Raw genomic sequence first — 24,153 nt, forward strand, 5'->3', positions numbered from 1 at the left:
CAAGACGAAAACATTTATATTTTTTTTTTTTTGATATTGCCGTCTTCAACCGAGATTAAAGACTACAATGCTGGCTCGTTTGATTCGCTTTCCACACATGCGCAAAATGGGGCAATTAGGACACAAGTTATCCCAGTTACACATAGCCCCTTGAAAATGTGTGCTGGTATCATAAGTGTAACTTTAACGTAAGTGTGACTTTAGCTAAAAATGTCTTTTCAAAACGCTGATGTCATGTCACATCGCATCACATTCATAAAGTCTCAGAAAGTGGAGTTTTGCATGATTTCGAATATACCAACAATGATTTAATTCCCATTAAAAAAATATACGTGCATCACTTTTCCATGAAATAGAGAAAATAAGTATTTCTACCAAACTCTCTTTAACTTGGGGTTGTGTCCCTATTTATACCTTCTGCAAGAAGGTAGACGGACAGATCATAATATTGTTGTGTGGAGTTACTGAATCAAAACTATCAAACTATAAACCAAGAGATCTGTGGCAAATGTTTGCAGAGAGTTTGCTGAGAGTGAGGTCGGTTTTTGTTTTTTTGTTTAATTGTGGCCTCGAAAAAAAAAAAAAATCTCATCGCATAGGGCCTGCTATCACTGTTTTGTGTGGCAACTTTCAATTCCTAAAGGTAAGAAATAGCTGAAAAAAGCAAAAAACAAAAACAAACAAAAAAAAAAAAAAACAGATGATACTACAATGTATTGTGTAACCTTCATTATCAACTTTTTAAGAAGACTATTTTGCGACCCCTATCACACGTTTTGTAAAATAACTGACAAATATCAAACCTTTTAAATTCCACAGTTTTGTAATTACTGACCAAATGTTTAACAATCGACATTCAAAACAATTTTTAGCTCAGACCGAATTTTCCTCCAAGGGAAAATCAAGTTTCATAAACATTACTGCCACCAAATACTCTCAGTTTGCTATCATAATATTATCACTCCTTTCTAAGCAGACGGATCAGCAATACACGTGCGTGAAAGTAAGAATTGTAACATAAAACAATAGAACTGGTTAATGATTTGACACCCTCTTCAGTACATGTATCAACACTGCTTTTCTGGGGCATCAAGCTATGATAAATCCCCATGTATTATTAGGTCCTTGTCATGCCCGTCTGTGATACCAGTCTGTGACGATAAAGTTTACATCACTATCAATACAAACCGTATGCTTAACTCATAACGAATAACAGAGTGAATTCGCGGATATTTACCTCGGGATATTTGATTATCTCGCAAGCGAGATCAGTCAAAATATTTCAGAGGAGAACCTAAAAAACATTAAATGTGAACAGGAATATCTACGTCATTAAGAAAACCAAAAGAAATTGAAATACAGTCGCATCGCCATGTAATATACTAGTATCCTATTGGTAACAGGATTGTAATATTGTAAATTGTTCTACCCATGCATAATCTTCAATTCATACACGAGGGATGTTCGCGTCCTCGGTATTATTATCATTTATTAATTATTATTATTATCATTATTATTAGTATCATTATAGTTCATTATATCATATATATCATATATCATAATGATCATATTATTACTATCATCATTATATAATCAGCTATTTTATTAACCATCACTGCACATTATTTTAAACTTCATTACGAAAAAGCATCTACAAAAATACACAATGCATGAATATGTAACGAACGGTGTTTGTGCAATGGGATTAAAGCTCGGGCGTAACAGCTCTGATGGATCGAAAAATGACCTCATTTCTGCCAATACGGAATCAACTATTAAACTCTCAGCCCCCCCCCCCCCAAAAAAAAGAAGATAAATAACAATAACGTAAAATAATTAACCGTAGCTCTTGAGTCCTTTCATGGCGTGTACTGTGACCCAACGACGGAACCACTAATACAGTCGGGACATTTAGAGTCGTAGACTTAAACGTTGACTTCAGCTACACAGCGAAACAGAATATTCTAGGCGGCCAGTAGTGATCAAAGCAGCCTCAGCCTCCGTTCCTGCATTAGAAAGAAAAAACGAACAACAGTAAGCAATCAAATGATGATGAACCTTCAGCTTGATCATTTCACTGAAGAAGGCACTACAGTAGATTCCCGTTCAATATAACGAAGTCTTCGTGACCAGCAGTTTTCTTTCGTTATATCGAAATTTCGTTATAACCGTACAAATAAACAATAACAAAAATAGAACCAATAATGTTGCGCCCTGAATTTTGATTTCGTTGTAACCGGTATTTCGTTATAACCGTGTGCGTTATAACGGGACTGCACTGTAATTACAAATAACTGTAGGTCAAGGAAGTACTCGCGTTAATTACAAACGGGAACGAAATTCTCGACACAACAAAGTTATGGTTGAGTTTCAACATTTATAATTCGTGTGTCTTTGTGAACTTTGTATTCACCATCATACAGACATGCTTCATACATTGTGAATTACTGTGCTCATAAATTACTCTAAAACTTTGGACTTTTCACAGACGGTACTGCGACTCCTAAATCTTAGAGAGAATTCAAAGCAGGAAATAAAACTAAACTTAAGATTACGTCATGCTACACAGGCCACGTCATGTTACAACAAAGACGGTTCCCCCCCCCCCCCAAAAAAAAAAAAAAAAAAATCGTTACGATGAAATATCCAGGTCCTCAGATCATTACCTATATGAATATGCTTAATTTTTTCGTCTTTTTTATAGGGGATTTTTTATATATAAAACTATACGTTACACCGAGGGTTGTGTACTTAATTCTTCTTTTTTTATTTTTTTTTTTATTAAACAATGCTACCTCTAAAGATAAAGATACAGTCTGTAGTGGTATTCGAGCGGATGAAAATTAGATGCCGATGATGTAACCTCGTCGAGGTATATTCACCAGCGTGAAAACGTACCCATTTAATGTGACGTTGTGTCTATTGTCGAGGATTGACTTCAGACCTTCGCAAAATTTCTCGAAATGTACAGCGGAGCAGTAGTCCAAGAGGCCACAGACATTCATAGAATGACATGCTGTCGGGAAAAAGAGAAGGAAGAATCGACGGTAGTGTTTTCACTCCAAAACTTTTAGTCCTGTTGTTAAAAAAAAAATAGAGCAGCGAGTGAGCGTGATATTATGCTTATATAGCTAAATGTAGCCTACACATGCATATGTTCTGTATAAATGCTCATGTATAGGCCTACATGCAATGGGGGAGGCGTGGTTAGTGTGGATTATGAATTAGTTGCCTCCGTAATATTCTGCTTAACACAGATTGTATGTATCATACACCATGCTCACGTGATAAATATGTTAAAAGTCCCCCCCCCCCCGAAAATGTTCCGATTGTAACCAACGTCAGTGAACGAGACATGAAAGGAGTTTTCAAATAGATTATGTACGTTTATGTTGCGTAATTACAATTAAAACTTCCGATTATTTCAGCATTTTGGCGTTCGTTACATGTTCGGCATCTTTTACTCTGACCAATCGGTGTGAACTAGATGAAATATGTGGTTTCTGGGTGAACATAATTAAACATGAGACTTCTGCTCATAATAAGGGAGTTCATAGTTAGCGTATATACTTCTCATTTTGACCCCTACACCACAGACTTTCAAATAACATGGAAAGGACCTGTGACAGAGCATTTTTTGTTGAAGCATGCCACCTTTGTAATCAATGTCAATGAAATGCGTGTGCAGCTTTTGTTAAACATTATTGATGAATCACTTTCACCTGTGCGTTCTGACAAGGTGAAACACACAACTTAACATTCCAAATCCTCATTTGCCTTAGGATTCTTTTCGTTTGAAAGTCAATAGCAAATACACAAATATTTGACCTTTATTTTGCACATGCGCAAATCGCAACCGTGAACTCCCTTATACAGATCATTACAATACTTACTGGTGTTGTATGATTGGTAGTTATCACAGTATTCTTTCATCTCTTTATGCCAGCAGACTCCAGCCGCCGCACAGAGAAACATGTCGTCACTACACTCTGCAAAAAGAAATAAAACAGCAAAAAGCTGCACTAGGTATTTCAGTTTGTAATAAAACAAAAACAAAGGATGCAATAGAGTGGAAACTCCCTGTAGGAACGTCATATATTGTAGAACAAACTTTCTTTCTTTAAACATCTATTGATTTCAGTTACTTTGAACGTTTTCCTGTGATTTGAAAGTAAATACAACAGTTTGCCTCAGAATGTTTTTTTTTTTCCACCTTGAATCTCATTACCAGAGAAAGAAATAGCGACAGCAACAAACGCCAGCTGCCGCACAGAGAATCCAATTGCAGCGTTATGATTTAACTCAGTCATGAATACTCAGGCATTCTTTGTGATAGTAATGAATATCATGTGCGTGTATTTGTGTGTGTATGTGCGTGTGTAGGCCTACATACTACAATGTAGTATGTGTGTGGTAGATAACTTGTGTTAGATGCCTCACCGCAATATTTCTCGTCCGTTCTGTCGACGCAGTCGACCACGTTATCGCAGACGTGATCCTTTGGTATACATCTGTTGTCACAAGCGAATTGATACTCCGTGCAATCTTGGACAATGGGGAAAATGAAAATAAATGTGATTATAATTTTGAAGAAACAGTGAAGATGAGTAGGATCCCTGAACAAAAGAATGCAAAAAAAAAAATAGGAAGAAAGAATGAATGTTGTTATCGGACACTAGTTTCCTTCAAAAGGCATATGTTATTAATACAGTGCAATCCCATCATAACGAACACAAAATAACGAAATCCTCTTAAAAATGTAGGAAAACTTCGAGTCCTAAAATTACCAATTGATATATGTTTTTTTATTACTTTTTTTTTACTTTACTGTTACTGAAATAGGCTCTATCGAAAGAAATGACTTCGCTATAACGAGAGTCGCCTGACACTAAAGAGTCTTCATGACATTGAATTAAACGCGAAGACTGTCATTTCCCATTGCGCGTAATAAAAAAATAATAAAAAAAAAAACACACACACACACACAGCACATATTATAGCAGGGAGTTTCATTGTCTTATCTCGAGTTAATTTCATGGGAAACCAAAATACGAACAACACTGGAAAAGTTATCAAACACGAACGAATTGACTACGGACGGTTTAAGCTCCTGGCCAATGACAGAGTTAGTTAATTCATTTTGCCATTAGACAACGTGATAAAAGTGTACTAATCTTCTTTATTTTTGCCGACGATTATTCCAGTGCCTACTAGTGCACAGTAGTTTTCTTTCTTTATCAATCTCAACTGTCAGACACAAGGTATGGTGGTAAGCACGAACTATCCACTGTTAATACATGTGTCAGCAACACGGTCTTATGATCTTATCATCGGTTCTTTATTCAAACTGAATTTTGCTTTGCTATAATACTACAATAGCATTTCGGTTGCCCCATTGTATTTTGATGAGAGAGGCTATTACGAATCAAAGTAAACGTTCAATTCAATTCAATTTGAAAAATCTTATTTCCATGTTAAGCAATACAGGGTAATATATTCATACATAACGCTTACATGAGTAAATAATTTCAAATCACACAAATTTCAGTATTAAATACATTAATACAGTCGTGGTGTTTCATCTGTATATTTCGATACAAGAGCAAGTATCAAGCAGCGATTATGTTATACATTTCTTTTCTACATTTATGTGTGGGAAAGACGAATCCACAAGAAAAGCATAGCTTGCAAAAGAAATGGGAATTACCCTTAAGGCCGTGTCACACCAGCCTTGCGTGCGACTTCCGAAGAACATTTTTGCTATCCGGAGGTCCCCGCAGATGACCCGCACATGACAGTACCTAGCATGAATCTCAAAAGTAGTTACCCGGAGGTGCGCTGGCTCTATTTACCCGCTGCCAAAAAAGGCCCTGTCACACCAGCTAAGCGGGCTTATTGCGTATGGGGATTTTTCAGCACGCAGAATAATTTCTGCGGCCGGACAAGGTTTAGGGCGAGTTTGGCCAAGGTATTACATGATAAACGCGTGATACCTATGAAAGTCCTTCTTGCGTGTATTCCGTTGAACTGCATGTTAGGCGCGTGGGTGTCACGTGATAGCTTCGTGATATCTTCTGTTATGTCAGTTACGGGCGACATACGGGCTCTGCGAAGTACCTGCGCCACAACTGCGTGTTATCTGCGTACAAGTCGCCTGCGAGGTGAGTGCTAACCTCAACAATATAGGCTGGTTCGAGTGAATGGGCAAACAATCATTTGTCAACTAGCTTTCAAGAAGCGAAGATGCCCCGTAGACGGAAAGTGCACAAGGGCAGAGAACGTCCAGTGGATGGACAGCCACAAAGCCCAGAAGATTCACAGCAAATGCATCAAATTGCTGCTGAAGTCCATTCGGCGGATGAAGTCCTGTCCGAAAGGGACCAGGTAGTCCTCGACGCCACAGAGGACAGAGGACAAAGAAGAGAATGAGCCCACAAATGGCACGCACTTCCTTCACATAGGCATCGATCAGCGGGCAACTTACCTACTTCAAGTGGGTCAAATGCCTGTGAATTGCGGCGGCTACGGTCCTCCTACGGGTGTTCTGCGTGGAATTCTTCGGGCAATCCTCGCGACTCATCCGGAAATAGTTTTGGTCATGCTCAAAACTTTGCTGCGGGAAAATTGGACTAGCGTGCGCACCTTCGGGCAACTAAGGAGGAGATAAGTGCTAGGTACTGTCAAGTTCTGGCCAACTGCAGAGAGCTCCGGGTAGCAAATTTGCTTCCCCGCATGTCAAGCCGCAAAACTTCCCCAGATACGATATGACAAAGCCTTGAGCATGCTCAAAACTTGTTCCGGAGGAGTCACGGGAGTTGCCCGTAGAGGTACGCGCAGAACACAAGTAGGAAACCCTTACCGGTACCACCTCACAGGCAACTCCAAAGCAGGTACTTCGCAATCCCCGTAACTCGCTCGTAACAGAAAATGGATCGGTTTCAAAGCTCTCACGCGAGTCACACGGAACGCACGCAAGTAGAAGCTAAGTAGCACGCATCTAGTAAGTAAGAAACAAGTGCGAAAATTGCAAACATTCTTGTCCGCCCGCGGACAATCTTCTACGTGCTTTAAACTACCTCCTCGCCACAAGCCCGCGTAGCTTTCCCGGACAGGTGTGACACCGCCTTTAGAAAATAACGACATCTCTAGGTCCCTGTTTTATGAAGAGTTATAATGGCAGCCTGTGTGATAAGGAAATTTATAATCGATTACAGTGGACTCCTGTTATAACGAAGTGCTCGGGACCGGCAGTTTTCTTTCATTATATCGAAATTTCGACTATAAAAACAAAACAAAACAAAGCAAAACATACTACAGAGCACATAATTTCGCGACCTGAATCTTCATTTCGTTTTAACAGGAATTTCATTATAACCGTGTGCGTTATAATGGGAGTGCACTGTATATCTTTTGATAAAACGGGGCCTAAATCTGTCAAGCACAGACGTATCCCAGTTCTCCATACTTACTACAATTCGTTTCATCCTCGCCGTCTAGACAGTCCTGGAAACCATCACAGATCCATGAATGGGGCACCCGAAGACCTTCCGGACAGGCAAAATGTGTGGCGCTGTTCACCGCTGAGAGAGGAACGAAAAATATGAAGAGAGTAGAAAAGTAAGAATCAGATGGCAACTCATTGACAAATTTCCCTACATCGACGTAAATAAGCACTGACTTGACCAGTGTTTTAGTAGTCGGCAGCCGTGATAAAAAATCATGGGCGTATACGTACTCGAGCAGGATTCGAACCTATGACCTCCTGATCAGACCACCGAGCTTTTGCCCGACAGCAAGTTGGTTTTAACCCTTATAGCATTCAGCGGGTACTGCGTAATTACTCAAATTCATGAAATTCTTCCGTCGAGATGTTTTTCATTGCAACTGACTAACAAATTGCCGATGTACGTCTATGTATATAGGGCAATTTGTCAATCAGTTGCAATGAAAAATAGCTCGACGGAAGAATTTCATGAATTTGAAAGATCTAGATTGTATGGCATTCAAGAACTTGTCTGTTCCTCATAGCCAACCTTTCGACAAACAACTAAAAGGAGGCTACAAATTACACTGTATATTCTTTGGATTATGGTATTCAGGAGAACTAATTATGATTCGGGTGGTTTGAGATTTATTTATGTTATTGCTTACTTTCAAGGTGGAAGTAATCAAAATCGTTTTACATTGTTTTATATATATAACGTCCACAAATATCACACTGATTGCACACAATATCAATCAAAGCAATATTGTCGTTCTCATATATTTCTTTTTTTTTTGAGAATGTCTGTATCATTCGTCGAGATGGCGACGATGCCCTGTTTTTATCGTCATGAATCGCAGAAATCGTGCAACATGAAAACAAAAATAGACTTTAATTTAGGTGCCAAGGTTACGTCTGATTGGGATTGCCATGGCGCTCAGTTCTGTATGTATATTTTCAAAAAATTTAATTTTCATGAAAATTACAGATTCCATCAACTTGATACTGACATGTGTTAAGGGTAGTAATTATTCCCCCTGCTTTCTGAAAGCGGTTAGGCAAGTGTCATTTCATTATGCCAGAAGAGAGAAAAGAATTTGAATTTTCTTTATATTTTCTTTATAATTGTGTTCCACACATGATGTCATAGACTGAATGTAGTCTCCTCATCCAGCGGTTATGTCAAAAGGATAAGATAAGACCACATTGCCAACTGCTGCACATATTCAAGCACGGAAATGAACTTGTCACAGATTTAAAAAAAAAAAAAGAAGAAGAAGAAAGAAGTTATCAGTTTGATCGCAAACGGAATAAACGTAATTCTTGAATGATTTGAAATTATTCCATCATCAGAACAAAATCTTTTCAGTGATACCTCACCAGTGCTCACTTGATAGACTACGAGAAACATTCTTGAAGTTATAGGATTAAAACTATCCTAAATTTTCTTATTGTTTCTTTGTTTCAGCTGCGTTAATTGTAAACATTTCCTTTTCACAAGAATGGAGTTGACGTATTTTGCTATCATTTATTTTCAAGTTTTCTTACCACAAATTGCGTTGCTCTCGTCACTTCTGTCGTCACAATCAAAATGTCCGTCACAAACTGAAGAGTTAGCCACTCTCTGCCCTCCGTTTGAACAGTTAAAATAGGCTGTCAAGGAAGATAAAGTGACGATGTTAGTTCTTAACCCACTCATTTATCTTTTCATAATTGTATCAATTTATTTGTTATTTCATCTACTGATTGATCGGTTAATTGATTGATTGATTGATTGGTCGATTTATTTATTTTACATATATTAATTCATTCTTTCATTCATTCACGTACTATCTTATTAAACATCATCACATCTATACTGCTTTCATCCGGACTTACAGGTTCCTCAACCATGCCATAAATGCAAACAATCTGCACAATAACATTTAATCTTATAGTCGTTGCCATTTATTTAGCATCATCATAGTTAACATTGCTAGTACTAAACTTAACTATACTACTACTGTGCATGCCCGTTATAGCGAACTGCATGGGTTATGACGAAACTCTGGTTACAACGAAGTAAAAGTCCAGGCCGCAACATTATCCGTTTTGTTTTTTTAAATCTATTAGTTCGGTTAAAACGAAATTTCTATATATAGTAGAGCAGATAAGCCGAAGAATTGTGCAAAATTTGACTAAAGCATGAAACTTTCACCATTGTTAGTACATGCTATAAGATTAATTTTAAGATCGGGAGGTAAGTCTGAATTGACCTCTGATGACCTCTAGATATCAATGACCTCAAAATCTAAGAAAATTGATATTTTGCGTCATTGGTTAATGATAAACACAGTAATGATGTACTAAAACTTAATATTTGTCACAGTGAAATTGTCTTTATGTTCCACAGAGCCCTGACAGGTTTCTACCTTTGACCTCTGATGACCTCCAGAGGTCAATGACCTCAAAATGTCAGAAAATTGATATTTTGCATCATTGGTTAATGATAAAACACAGTAATGATGTACTAAAACTTAATTTTTGTCACTGTGAAATTGTCTTTATATTCCACAGAGCCCTGACAGGTTTCTATCTTTGACCTCTGATGACCTTCAGAGGTCAATGACCTCAAAATGTCAGAAAATTGATATTTTAATGCGTCACTCATAACTGAAACACGATAATTATGTACTAAAAACTAATTTTTGTAAGAGGAATTGCCTCAATGTTCCACTGAGCCTTTCGAGTCAGATTTCTACCTTTGACCTCTGATGACCTCAGATGACCTATGATGAGGCCAATGACTTCAAAATGTCAGAACATTGATATTTGGTGCAATTGGTTGATGACAAACATGATTTAGATGTTATATTCATTTGTATTACAATTGAATTGTTTTCCTATTCCACAGAGCAAGAGAAATTACGTGTCTCTGCCTTTGACCTCTGAGGAAGGTGACAGGTCAATGACCTCAAAATATCAGAATATTGATATTCTATGTATAGTCAATGGTCAACTTTGTAATACCCGATGTACAATCATTTATGCTATAATAGAAGAATCTTGTCATTCCATGGAACATTGGTCATTAGCCTGTGCATTATATCCAACTTTGACCTCTCAGGACAATGAGAGGTCACTGAGGTCACATGTGTAGGCTTACCTGTATTGATGTTTGGCTTCATTGGTGTAATCGTAAATGCTTAATCATGTACAAATCACGCATTGATGTTTTGATCAAAGTATGTATGCATATTCCACAGAGCATTGGTTTATAGTAACAGGTCTCTGAAATGTGAGAGGTCAATTACTTCAGAAATAAAGCTTAAGTTTCTTGAGTGATGGCAGTGACCTCAAATACAACTGTTATGTTTGGGTTAGTTATGTAGACTAGCAAATATGGCCATTAGCTCGACACTCGAGGAAAACAAGGCCCACGAGACTGATAAACAGAATGTTTAATCTATTCAGTGTAAGTCTCATAGATCTTTTCCCCCATTTGTCGGACTCATTATGGGACTGGTTTGCCTAAGTGTCAAGCTCATGGGCAATATTTGCATAGTTTCCAGCTGGTGGGCCTGTATTGGCCAGTGTAAAGCTGGTGGGTTGTTACAGTATGACTGCGATGAATGACTCATGGTCCTGGAGTATACAGTCCACAGCTGCGACATCATGGACCATCTTGAAAACTTCGACATACTGTGAGGCCCAACATGCATTCCACATGAAGCAGTCCTGTGTATTGCAACTAGCTATTGCCATCCGAGACCTACCCAGGGAATAGATAAGCATTCATGGCAAACCATGGAGAAAGCGGATTGTGCAAAATATTTTGGAGTTCCAATAGGAGGCTCAGCTGGAATCAAATCGCCACAGCAGCTTAAAAAGGTTATACTTCAACCAAAGACTCTCTCCAGACGAAGATACGAGTATCATGCACTCTAAGTTCAGGTGTTTTGCTACTCCATGCCGCTCAGGACTGTCCTGGAATATGCATGCATCATCTGGGATCCATTCACCCAGGTGAAACATCATGAAGTTTGGAATGATCCAGAGAAGATATGCACTCTTTAGCTGCAATGACCATCATATGCAAAACAAGCAGTGTTACAGCCACACTTGAAAAACAAAACAAAGCAAAACAAAACAAAACTACAATGGCAATCCCTGTAAGAAAGTACAGCTCAGGCAAATTCAGCGATGATGTTCTGCATCAAGAACCCCACAATATCCACTCCGCAGGAAGTTGTGGCTCTATTGCTGCATTCTTCAAAAAGGGCAAATGACCAAAAATGTCAGGCATCATTTGCAAGAACACAAAGTAGGCCTACTCCCAAAAAAGGTGGCGGCTACTCTCGGCCACTGTCTCTTGTATCTCTTTGAAACACTTCAGGAGAGAGATACTCAATATTCAGCTCTGTTATTAAAGATATATATGTCTCTCTTTTTGTTTTTGCATTTGTTTGTTGTTTTTTGCTTCATATAGCTCTTTGGATACCTTCTTTAACCAATTAAGAAAATGCTCCATGGCAGAATATTACAAGATTACACAGTATAATGAAGAAGAAGAAGAAGGAGAATAGGAAACGAGATCTGCTGTCAATGATGCAGAGCCAATACCAATCAGTTCCATGGCAGATCTTAGTCGGCACTGCAAAGGTTTGGATGTCTCTCTCTGTTGACAAAGGATATTCTAAAGCTCCAAGTAAGTCCATGGGGTGGTTTACATTGTCTGGGCATAGAGGGTTGGGTTGGGTATATGAGGATATGATGCTTTGTTATAACAATTAGGTCTGAGATATCTATTTTTTATGTTTGTTTTGACTATCCCGCATGGATCTCCAACGAAAAGGAATGATAATGTGTTAGACCCAGCCGCCACCGTGTTTTTTCAATAGATTTTGATATTACAGTATAGTTGAGAAAAAAGTAACCGCTCATTGTCCTAGATGGCAGTCAAAATTGAACTGTGTGCGGAATACTCTGCATACAATTTTGGACACACACACACAAAATGCATTTTTTTAATATAATTATTATTTCATAAGCAGCAGGCCATTACAAACCAATGAGACCAGACATCAATATTCTTACATTTTGATGCATATCTTTCAATATCCTCCAGAGGTCAGAGGATCATCGCTAATGTTCATGTGAAATGAGTACACGCCTTTTGAATTGCTCACTTTTATTGCTATAGAAATACACAATATGTGCATCATGTCAATCATTAAATATTGTATCAGTTTCATTTTCAGTCTTGGATTTTTTTTTCTATGTACAAATAAAATCGTGGCAAAGTAAACAACTTTCACATCAAAATATAAACGAGAATACTAAAAAAAAAAAGAAATAGATGTAATAACGTGCAAGGCAAATACCAGGCCTACATCATCTTAAGGTATACAGGTGAAGGAAATCACCTTATTGATAAACAATTTACTTGACTGGGATAGCGACCACTGAACAATATTGTTTCTTAAAACTCTCTCTTCTTTTCAACAAGTGGAATAAAACACATGCACATACCGGGGCATTAGTTTGGAGGAGGGGTGGGGTGGTGGCAGGGATAGTTGACCCCCACCCCATTAAATTCTGAGATGTGGACTATGTTTTGTTGTTGTTAGTTTTTGTTGTTTTTTGTTTTTGTTTTTGTTTTTTTTTTTGCTTTTTAGACAGAAAACTGCCCAAGTTTTTTCACTTTAAGTGTGCATCGGATTGTTAAAATTTAATTCTGAAATGCAAAATCTCCCTTCTGTGAGAGGGGATATCTCCTTTCGATAGACTCCTTCCCCCTGCTTGGTTCCTTCCACAGATATAACATACTTTGGGAATGATAATTTCCCTTATTCTATGAAAAATGTTTTAAGAGATATTTTTATTTGAATTCCAAAGATGAAAAGGCTTTCCTATACATGCACGATTGTTCATTTTGGAGGGCAAGAGGCATTTGCCCCGCCTCCCGAGAAAATATGGGAGGGGGAATGGTGGGGACATAAAACTTTGCCTCCAAGTATTTCCTGAGATTGAGATTTTTTTTCTTCACTTCTTTGACAGAAAATGAATTGTCACTGAACATTTTAGCTATAGTATGCACCAAATTAAAAGGCAGAATCTCCTTTGCATACCCCCTCCCCCACACTATCTTTCGTTATGTCCCCTTCCATATACGCTCAGTGCTTTTGTCCCATCTTTGTTCTATATCATCACAAAGTATGTACTAGATCTTTAATTTCAGTTCCGACATATTAAAGAAAATCCCTCTTGTTGGAGGGGGTAGTGTATCTTTCAATTAACAATCCCTCCTCGGTTTCTACCCTTAGATTTGGTACACTCCTTTTACTGATAATTTCCCAAATATTCCATCATAAATGTGTATACTAGATTTTTTTTTTTTTTTTTACATTTCTATTCTTACTGCAAAGGCTCCCTCGCATGGGAAGGATTGGGGGACAGCCCCTTTCATACCCTCCTCTCGCTGTATCAACCTCTCCTCCATGCATTGATTATGGCTACACATTTGGGTATGGACTTTTTTTTTTTTCAAAATGGTAGTTCAACCAAGAGTGGCACGAGATCATTGAATTGCAAACAAAAGAATGCAAAAGCTCCATAATGTGGGAGGGGGATACCTCCACCCACATCCTTCTGTCGATTGGTCTTCCTCCATAGATGGCTGACTTACTACACCTTTTTGATACAAATTTCGAGGTATTCCTTCAAAAGTGCCTGTGTGCCAGGTCGTTGAATCTCATTTCTCAAAATACAAGAGCTCTGTCGAATGGGAGTGGAATACCCTACCCTCGCCAACGCTGCGCTTCCTGGGTTCCCATCCATATAGACTTGGTACACCTTGGTGATCCATAATTTTCCAAATATTCCCCAAAACGTATGCATCAGATTCTTAAAAAAAAAAAAAAAAAACTTCGTCTTTGGGAGGAGGGTAGGTGAGATGCGCCCACACCCCATCAACTTCCGTATAAGTGATGACGCACACATTAAACAAGAGCTACACTGAATCACTGATTTCAGGTCTAAACCTGCAAAAATCCAATCCCCCACCAACATCCTCCCCCTCCCCCTCCGCTTCATTCCTTTGCACCATGAACTTATGCTTTTACATATTTTCCAAGTCCCCCCCCCCCCACGTGAAAACAGATCGACACCCCTTGCTCTGTGCACATACCCGACTTAGATAATTACCTGAAAAGTTCTGCGGAATGAGTAGCCACTTTTTTGGTAACAGAAATGCATGGTTTGTAAGCCCTACATTATAAACAATTATTAACTATGAACTATCGCAATATCAATATTAACATCCTCACATTTCATTCGAGGTATTTGACCTTGTGCGATTTTCATAGGTGAACGGTAATGGCTCGTTAATAAACAGGGCCTACGAGTGCTCTCTAAAACATCATCATGTTTACCATTGATGATGCCAAACTATTCTGATACTTTGAGGTCATTGACCTCTCGAGATCATCAGAGGTCAAAGGCAGAAACTCGTCTGTGTGCCTTGGAATATGAAGACGATGTCACTGTACACAGATATGCTTGTTTTGTACATCCTTACCATGTTTGACCTTTCACCAATGATGTCATACTTCAATATTCTGATATTCTGAGGTCATTGACCTCTCAAGGTCATCAGAGGTCAAAGGTAGAAACCTGTCTGCTCTTTAGAATAATGAAGACAATTTCATTGTAAGACAGATGTGCTTGTTTTGTACATCTTAACAATGGTTACCATTAACCAATGACATCACAGATCAATATAATATTTTGAGGTCATTGACCTCAAAGGTCATCAGAGGTCAAAGGTTAAAACCTGTCAATGCTTTGTGGAATCAGAAAATGGTTTCCCTGAAGTATAGATGCATGTTTAGTGAATCATAACCACATATATCATTCACAAATGTCTAAAAACATCGATATTTTGATATTTAAAGTTCATTGACCTCTGGAGATCATCAGAGGTCAAAGGTAAAAACCTGTCAGTGCTCTGTTGAATCTGGAAATGATTTCTCTGTGGTATAAATGCATGTTTAGTGCAACATAACCACATATATCATTTGCAAATGTCTAAAAACATCGATTTTCTGATATCTAAAGTACATTGACCTCTGGAGGTCATCAGAGGTCAAATCAGACTTACCTCCCGATCTTAAAATAAATCTTATGGTGTGTACTAACACTGGTGAAAGTTTCATGCTTTAGTCAAATTTTGCACAATTCACGTGATTTTGAGGGCTTATCTGCTCTACTAATATAACAAAAGAAAACTGCGGTTCCCAAGGACTTCATTTTAACGGGAGGCCACTGCATATACTATCATCAATATCGTAATCCAGAATCCACATCATCACCAACGCTAGCACCAGCATCTTTTGAAGTGCGGTTTATCAAAAGATGAAAAATAAGCAAGCGAACTATGTATACACGTACAGCATCCTCGCTCGTCACTCCCATCGCCACAGTCGTCGGTTGTATCGCACATCCGAATCTCCAAAATACACATTTTATTGTCGCATTGAAACTGGCGATCTGTGCATTCTGTAAGACACAATCAAAAAAAGAGAGAAAAAAGTAAGAATTACTATATTCACATTTTTGGTCATTATGATGTAACAGGGCTTATAGTTGTAAGTTATAAGCCATCAGCTGTAAAGATGTCCTTTTCGTGTTCTGATGATCTCGGAGGCAATTTGAAGCCAGGTCCTTCACAATAATTACTTTCTCTCGAAACCAAAAAGGTCAACAGTAAAGAAATTGTTGTGTTTCCTCTCTCAAGAGCCATGGTTCCTCTTCACAATTCTCTTCAGAGTTCTCCACTGTACTCTCCTCGTCCCTCACTGATATTAGATCCACTTGGAACTACTTTGCAGCAGAATTATACCACCTTTTCTTCCTAACAGATCAGTATAAGGACTAAACCACATTTTGATATCGCAAAGCTCTGCATTTATATACTTTCGAAAATTCCATTGTCGCACGCAGTATTCAGATTTCAGGTCATTTTCTTCGCTGTCCTTTCTTTTACTATCAACATACCTTATGTAAGTTTGCTCGAGTCGATTGTGTAACATCTCGTTAAGTTTAATTGGTATCTGTTTGATAAAAAGAAATTGTAATTGCAGAATATTACCTAGCTTGAACAAAAGTTGTAATGAATTTATCTGCACGCTAACTATGCTTTCCCTTCCTTATATACAGAAGTACCTCTTTGCCAGCGATCAACAGAAGATTAATTGACAGATTCTACTCTCATATAAAGCATCACAGTCGTTCTTAAACGTGTCGAAAATCCTATCGTTGGGCGTTTGAGTTTTTCATAAGAAATAACGTCTACTGACAGTACCCAACAAAATCTTCAGACATAACAATGTACTATTAACTGGAGTAAAAGGGTTACCTCTCAAGTGCCAGAAAACAGGACTAATTGAATTTTTAATCTCCTTTTGCCTTCTTTTCATCTCATTTTTCCCATGGCGTTTGAAAACATTAAAAAGGCGTGTCAGAAACTTACGGCAAAAGGTCTCATCTGACATGTCGTCACAGTCTGGAACGCCGTTACACATCAACTCCCTGACGATCGATCTGGACCCGTCTGAACATTCGAACTCCTCTATACAAGAAACAAGAACAAAATCATTCAATAACATGTACTCACAAAGAAAGATAAATTAATCAATATAAGAAATATTCGGTGACTAAATAACATTACAAACCATCGCAACCAAACTATATAAAATCCACAAAAAGGGAAGAGAATTCCTGCGTACCATTAACTTTTGACGATAATTATGCAAGCAGGACCACTTAACACTTCTGCTGGAAAGAACTCAGTATCCCAGAGTGTGAGAAACACAGTGTGAACACAATGTTAACACAATGTGAACACAGTGTGAAATCTCTTCACACTGTTAAATTTCGAGCGTTTTAACAGTTTTAACACATTCTGAATTATCAATTCACAGTGTGACACAGAACATTACCATGTGAGCACTATGAAAACCAAACCACGGTGTGAAATCATCCCCACACTGTGAACATACTGTGGGACTCTGTGTTCTTTCTAGAATGGACTACTACTACAGGATTGGCCTAGATTCCTTGTTGTTTAAGTTTATGCGCTTTCTTGTTGTTGCACATCCATTATTCGTGCATGGAAACTGGGTTTTCTCTACACTACTTAGTCCGGTTATCACAGTACACTTCATCGAAAACAGCAGGCTAATTTCTGTTTCTTCCTCCCGCCACGGTCCCCCCCCCCCCTTCCCCTCCTCATCGAGAGCAATGACTCACTTGGGGGTATAGCCGACTCATTTCTAAAGATTCTCCAAAAGTCGTACATGGCCGAGACGTTGGTAAAGAAGCTAACCTCTCCGCACTTTTGACCGGACGAAACCAGACCAACCAGTTGCCAAGAGCCAGACGCTGAGTCCTGGCAAACCAGAGGACTCCCACTGTCTCCCTAGAGCGAGCGTGTCAAAAATGCAGTTTCTTCAATAAGGGTACTTCCATTATAACGAACACGATGTGTAACGAAATCGTCGTTTTAACGAAGTAGAAATTCAGGTCCCCAATTATCTCAATATCTTTATGTGCTTTACAGTTAGGCTTTAACGACATTAGAGACTTCGCGTTAACGGGAGTTGTACTGCTTATTTCATTCCAGTTCATTTTTGTTTCTTCTTTCAGTCACGTCTGTCAAAGACAAATGGTAAAATGCTTTATTGTTTACATAAGAATAAATAATGATGTCAAGAACAAATCAATTTCAAAATGTTATTGTCTCTGAAAAAGGGAACTATTTCGTTACAATGCTCTTTTTCCGATTTCCTTATGTTTTCTACCGAGGAAAGAAATAATTATTCAGACAAGTATGATACACAGTACTGACTTCTTTTTTTTTTTGAACAAAAATTCATAAACTGACAAATGACTGCATTAATTTTGCATTATACTGGTGATTTCAAACTATCATCTGCATTCCCTACACCATGAACCTCACCTTACATGGCACGCTGATATCGTGTCGCTGCAGGCGCTTATCCTCGTATCCTGCGCAGATACGCTGCGGTGTCACCTGAAGCTCGGCCCGTCTACCATGAGCGGACGCCCACCTCAGACACTTGTCCCTTCCGATCAGCGGAATTTCCGCATACGACAATTCGACCCCGGAATCAAAGTAGCTCTCTTCTTTAAAAGAAAAACAAACAAACAAAACAAAACTCCCCAGATTTATAATCTATCAACATGATCAAGTCTGTTTTCTCCAGTACATAATAAAGATGAGGACCTATCTAAAGTCTGCAAACATTGCACCTTGCAGTTTTATCACAGGAGTACTCTACGTCAAGCCTCTTTTCTAGGGATCATTATTATGATCTCAAACAAGGTTTTACAATGTCGCAATGATCTGCTACTGCATTGAGAGCACTTCTTTCACTACAATAATCCAGTATACTTCAACCACCTGTCATTCTCATGTATTAGCATTCGCGTTCATTTCAAAGGGCTAATGATCTATCTGGAATATCTCAGCCTTGAGATCTTAGAAACAGATTAAAGAGAGAGAAAGAAAAGAAATAATCCGCATACGTTTACCAGAGAGGTAGATCAACTTTTTGCACATCCCGTCACCCTAACCTAAAGCGAATACTGCCCTACTTTGGCAAAAGGAAGCAAGTGACATCGAGTACAAATGATGCAAATGAAGAAAATATGTTTTTTGGGTAGGCCCTTCCACATGTAAATTTGTGATGAGAAATAATGTCGGTATTCATGCAAGTCATGATGCATTTATGACAATGCGAAAAAATTTGATATTCCCATACAAACTCATTATGTAACTTGCTTCCTTTTGTCAAAGTATTTCGGATTTTTAGCAAACATGAAAAAATGGCAAAAGGAAGCAAGTGACAGTCATATCTTAATTATGTCACTTGCTTCCTTTTGCCGAAGTGTTTTAGATTGTGTGTAAATATAAATAATTTGGCAAAAGGAAGCAAGTGACAATCATATCATGAGGTTGTAACTTGCTTCCTTTTGTCAAAGTATTTCATATTTTTAGTAAACATGAAAAATCTGACAAAAGGAAGCAAGTGACAATCGATTATCATGAGAACGTTACTTGCTTCCTTTTGCCAAAGTATTATAGATTTGTAGCAAACATAAAAAATTGGCAAAAGGAAGTAAGTGACAAACATATCATAGGGATGTATCTTGCTCCCTTTTGCCAAAGTATTTTAGATTGTGTGTAAATATACATGATTTGGCAAAGGGAAGCAAGTGACAATCATACATGAGGTTGTTACTTGCTTCCTTTTGCCACTTTTTTCATGCAATTTTGTGCACTTGTTTCTTTTTGCCACCCGAATATCTCAGATATGGGCCAAAATTGTAACTTTCGGATTTTTCAGTTAAATAGAGCATACCTCAAATATGCCAAATCAACCAAAAAAAAAAAAAAAAAAATCAATATTCAGAAAAATGTCACTTGCTTCCTTTTGCCAAAGTAGGGCAGAATACATTATTGTAATTACATGTAGGGATACTTTAACCAAACTGAATTCTTTGTGCCTTCACAATGCTATCATCAAAATTTTATATTTGAAAATATCAATTACTATAATGCATCCGCCAAAATACAAGCCGGAATGATAGTCAGATTAGTCGTAAAATTAAATTAATAATATCTTACCATACCCTCCCTTTTTTCATACTAATCAATATTCTGTCCTGCAAAAGAAAAAAAAAAAGAGTCAGTAGGCCTTGACATTCCGCAGAAGAACGAAACATTCCAGGCTCAACTCACCCCTGGCCGAGGTGAACCCCCACCCAGCCACCACGCACTGCTTTCCGGGTGCATAGAGCTCGTCGTCAGGAAGACCGTCGAGACAGATGGGACGTACGACGTCGTTGATGACGAAGGACTCGTTGACGCGGATCAGCGCGATATCGTAGTTGAAGTGGTGGCTCTCCTGCGCGTACCGCGGGTGGATGACGTGCCGGGCGACGGAGCGTACCTGGGTGCCTTCTTCCTGCTCAGTCATGTGCAACATCCCCGCCACCACAACGATACTGGATGAGACGGTGGGGAGATTGTCTGGCCTGGATTGAAAATAAAAGACGATAGTAACGTGGCCACGGACATTTTTCTTATCGGTCACTCGTCGAAAGCAAAGTTTGTTGCTTCCGGCCACCCGCCGAAGTGTGTCGGATCGCAGTCTGCTGAATCCGACTTGTGTTGGTCGACTGTAAGGTCAGTGTTAGACATGCCGAGCGTGATCCTAATTGGACGATCTTGCCCTATCGGATCATAGCCCGACATGTCTGACACTGACCTGATAGTCGACCAACACAAGTCGGATTCATCAGACTGCCATCCGATGCACTTCAATGGGTGGCCTGAAGTAAATTATTTTGCCTCCGACGAGTGACCAATGAGAAAAAAAAAATCTTTGTGGAATATGGGAATTACCATTTCTTTTTTTTTAAATCTAAATACAAAATTTGAAAGTTTTATATTAATGTGTAAGAAATTACGAAAGAATAGATATTACAGGGAATATGCAAATTTCAACAGCGTAAATACGCATACAAACATGATCTTGAGGCATAGCGCACGCCAAAGAGACATCCGGTGGTGAACGCACTCCAGAAAGTTGTTATACGTGAGCAGCGACTCGTGGTCTGTATGACTCGTGAGCAGTATGAACCATGGACTAAATCCAGCTCGTGGCGTGCCCTCCATACCCTGTGGTCAAAGGTGTTTGGTTGGGTTGAACTATTATGAAAATAAGAGATGTCTTAATGCAATGTTCACCAAAGTGTATAGTTTAGCACGAGCTTGGTTATTTCAAGGTTTTTGTTTTTAGTTGGTTAATTTTGTTGGTTGGTTGGTTGGTTATAAAACTGTCTTTCCAAGCAGTTTCCAAAAACTTTCTTTTAAAGCCTGCCCAATCCGTATCATCCTATATTATTACATGCGCGCTGTAACACGATGCCGTTTCCTATAATAAACCGAGACAATGGTACCTTGAAACCCGGTTTTACTACCCTAGCTATTAAGTTCTTTGATCCGCACAATCAATGGACGAGTGTACTCTGGGTACGAAGGCATTGGAGACAACATGGGGATATCCATCGGGATTTTGTAAGCGGATTTCAGATAGAACACTATTTGGTATACGCTTTAGGTTAGTCTGTGCTGCCTTCTTTCTCTTCTCTTTTGATTCAACTACGGTTACACTCACAAAATGGCTAAATACAATCAAAGGACAAGAAGGAAAAGAAAACTGCTTTGTTTACTATCAGCATGCCTCACATTTTGATCCCATTCGTTTCATCTACAAACTTATCCTCTGCCCCTCCCCCCCCCCCCTCCCCACACACACACAAAAAAAATAAATAAATAAAATCAAACACTCTAACTCCGGAGGGTAGGGCACCAACCCTTTCAGAAATTTGGAATACTTATACAATGCGATCCAGCGCTTCCACGAAAAGCTTTAAACAAGCTTTGCATGGCATTAGGACTTTTGCTTGAGGATACCTACCCCCCCCCTCCCCCCCCCCCCCCCGCGCAACATTTTATATCTCCAAAGTGAAAGTGAGTCATCAAGAACGAATTGTAGGACGGACTACATGAACAATGCTAAGCTTGTTTTTCTTTTCCCGAGAAAAATGAATGAATGAAAATTCGTCGTATTTCGAGATAAAGCTTTCCGGCGCACCCATATAGGTTTGATGGTTTCTTTCCATTGCGCATCACCATGTCTTTCAGTGTATAGTAGTAATGAAATGATACTGATGTGTGTTATTTCATTACTTGAGGTGTAATATGGTAATATGTTGATCACAACCAGTATTACTATTGTCAATCGGTAACAATGGTGATAGGGCTAGTATACATCATTTACAAACACACTAACAACACAGTACCGGCGGAGCGTTTTCAAAAGTGGGGGCCCACTTCCGGGTTTCATGAGCTAAGGTCTTCAGCTCATCTTTCTCCTTCCACTTTCGGGTTTCTTCAGCGCAAAAACATAACCCTACCCCCGTCACACTTCAAGGGGTCTCTATCTATTTCTTTGTAGTCCCACTTACGCACTTCCGGGGTAAAAAAAAAGTGTGTGTGGGGGGGGGGGGGAACTGGTGACACCTTATGTAATTCTTTGTGTGGTGCACAAAAAGTGGGGGGGGGGGGGGCGAGCGCCCCCCCCCCCCCCCCACGGTTCCGCCGGCCATGCAACAGGGCTTTAACTATCATGACCCTCAGATAACTTACAGCACACAATGGCCAGCCGTGAACACCCAGTCTGGTGACACGATAACGCCACCACAGATGGCCGACCCGACTCGGACTAAAACCTGCCAGGGCCACTCTCCAGTCTCCGACGCTCGCCCGTGTATCACTCGTTTGTGGCGGCTGCCGTAGCCGGGCCTCGTGCCGCACTCAGGCTGACTGGGCGAGGGCGGTAGTCCGTTTTTCGGTGTCGCCGGAATAGAGGATGATATCGGTTGCGATGACGAGAGGTGGTCAGTTTCAAAACCTGATTAGGAGAAAATTTACCTGATAACATAATTATGGTACATCATACATGGACATGCACATAAACACACACGCTCACCCGTTAAATAACATACAAATCATAATGATTTTATTTTTTTAATATAAGTTATAAATCTACTTTTTTGTAAAATGCTTTATTAGCCAATCTACTGATAATAATCTCCCAGATTAAAAGAGTGGACATTGTTTTTGTTTAGTATGATTGATTTCCTATCAATTTGATCGACGCTTACTAATAGCAACCCCAAATCTTCGGTTTACGCCTATACAGAACTTGCAAAGAGACAATAGTTTTTGCACATTACTGTACAAGCATGGTAAGCATAAATTATTATGAATGCATTGCTGACGGAGTGAAAAACACATGGTGATGAAACACTGATGAAGTGTCCGCCTTTCCAACATTAATCCCTAGTTTTTCAACCAACAAGTTTATTTTGGTATACACTATGCTTGGTTTACTGGTACATACCTGGATGGTACATCCCCGCTATGACACCGGCAATGAGTAGGACAATGACCACCACGATGATGGCGGCCATGGCCATATATTTGTTCTTTTTAATGCGGCGTTGTCTAAAGACGACTACGTGTCGCTTTGCCAGTCCATTGACGCCGTTGGGTACTACCTGGTCCTCGACAAGGTAGGTGCCGTCCAGGGTTTGCGAATCCACCGTCGTGGACGGCCGGTGGTAGTTGACCGTGAGGTTGATCATTGTTGAGTGGGCGTGACGGTTCCAAGACGCGGCAGTTGGACGAATGTGGGGCTTCCCCTTGAATCAGCAGCGATTTCTACGAGGGTGTAAAGGCAGCCTCTACGATGGACAATCCTGAATGTGAAATGACAAGAGCTGAAATATGAGCGTCAAGTCAGAGAGTTGCGGAACAGGACCAGATATATCCATGACGGCAGAATGTTATGTTAGCCCTATAAACCAATTGAAGACACTCTTCTACTCATGATTTAACAAACGCCGCGAATCCATAGACGGATCCACGCTCATGAGAAAGGTATCTCGTATCTCCTTGATCAAAGACTATGGCACCACTTCAGTGAACTTGGACTGGTGCACATATTGTGTTGGACCAGACAAGGATAGTCTTA

At 39.3% G+C, this 24,153-nt stretch overlaps 1 protein-coding gene across 1 annotated transcript; it reads right to left on the reverse strand.

Annotated features, from left to right (window-relative positions):
- Positions 1-1,853: 1,853 nt before the first annotated feature.
- On the reverse strand, positions 1,854-23,870 carry LOC140239967 (uncharacterized). Its single transcript, XM_072319780.1, has 13 exons — positions 23,521-23,870; positions 22,764-23,028; positions 20,289-20,584; positions 18,483-18,667; positions 17,774-17,942; positions 16,995-17,093; positions 15,914-16,021; positions 9,032-9,136; positions 7,470-7,580; positions 4,441-4,545; positions 3,894-3,989; positions 2,899-3,016; positions 1,854-2,006 (listed from the first exon to the last, which is right to left on the reverse strand). The coding sequence occupies exons 1-13, from the start codon at positions 23,762-23,764 to the stop codon at positions 1,994-1,996; spliced, it is 1,914 nt and encodes a 637-aa protein (XP_072175881.1). The 5' UTR covers positions 23,765-23,870; the 3' UTR covers positions 1,854-1,993.
- Positions 23,871-24,153: the final 283 nt, after the last annotated feature.

The sequence above is a fragment of the Diadema setosum genome, chromosome 16 (genome assembly GCF_964275005.1).
Source record: "Diadema setosum chromosome 16, eeDiaSeto1, whole genome shotgun sequence".
Taxonomy (NCBI): Eukaryota; Metazoa; Echinodermata; class Echinoidea; order Diadematoida; family Diadematidae; genus Diadema; species Diadema setosum.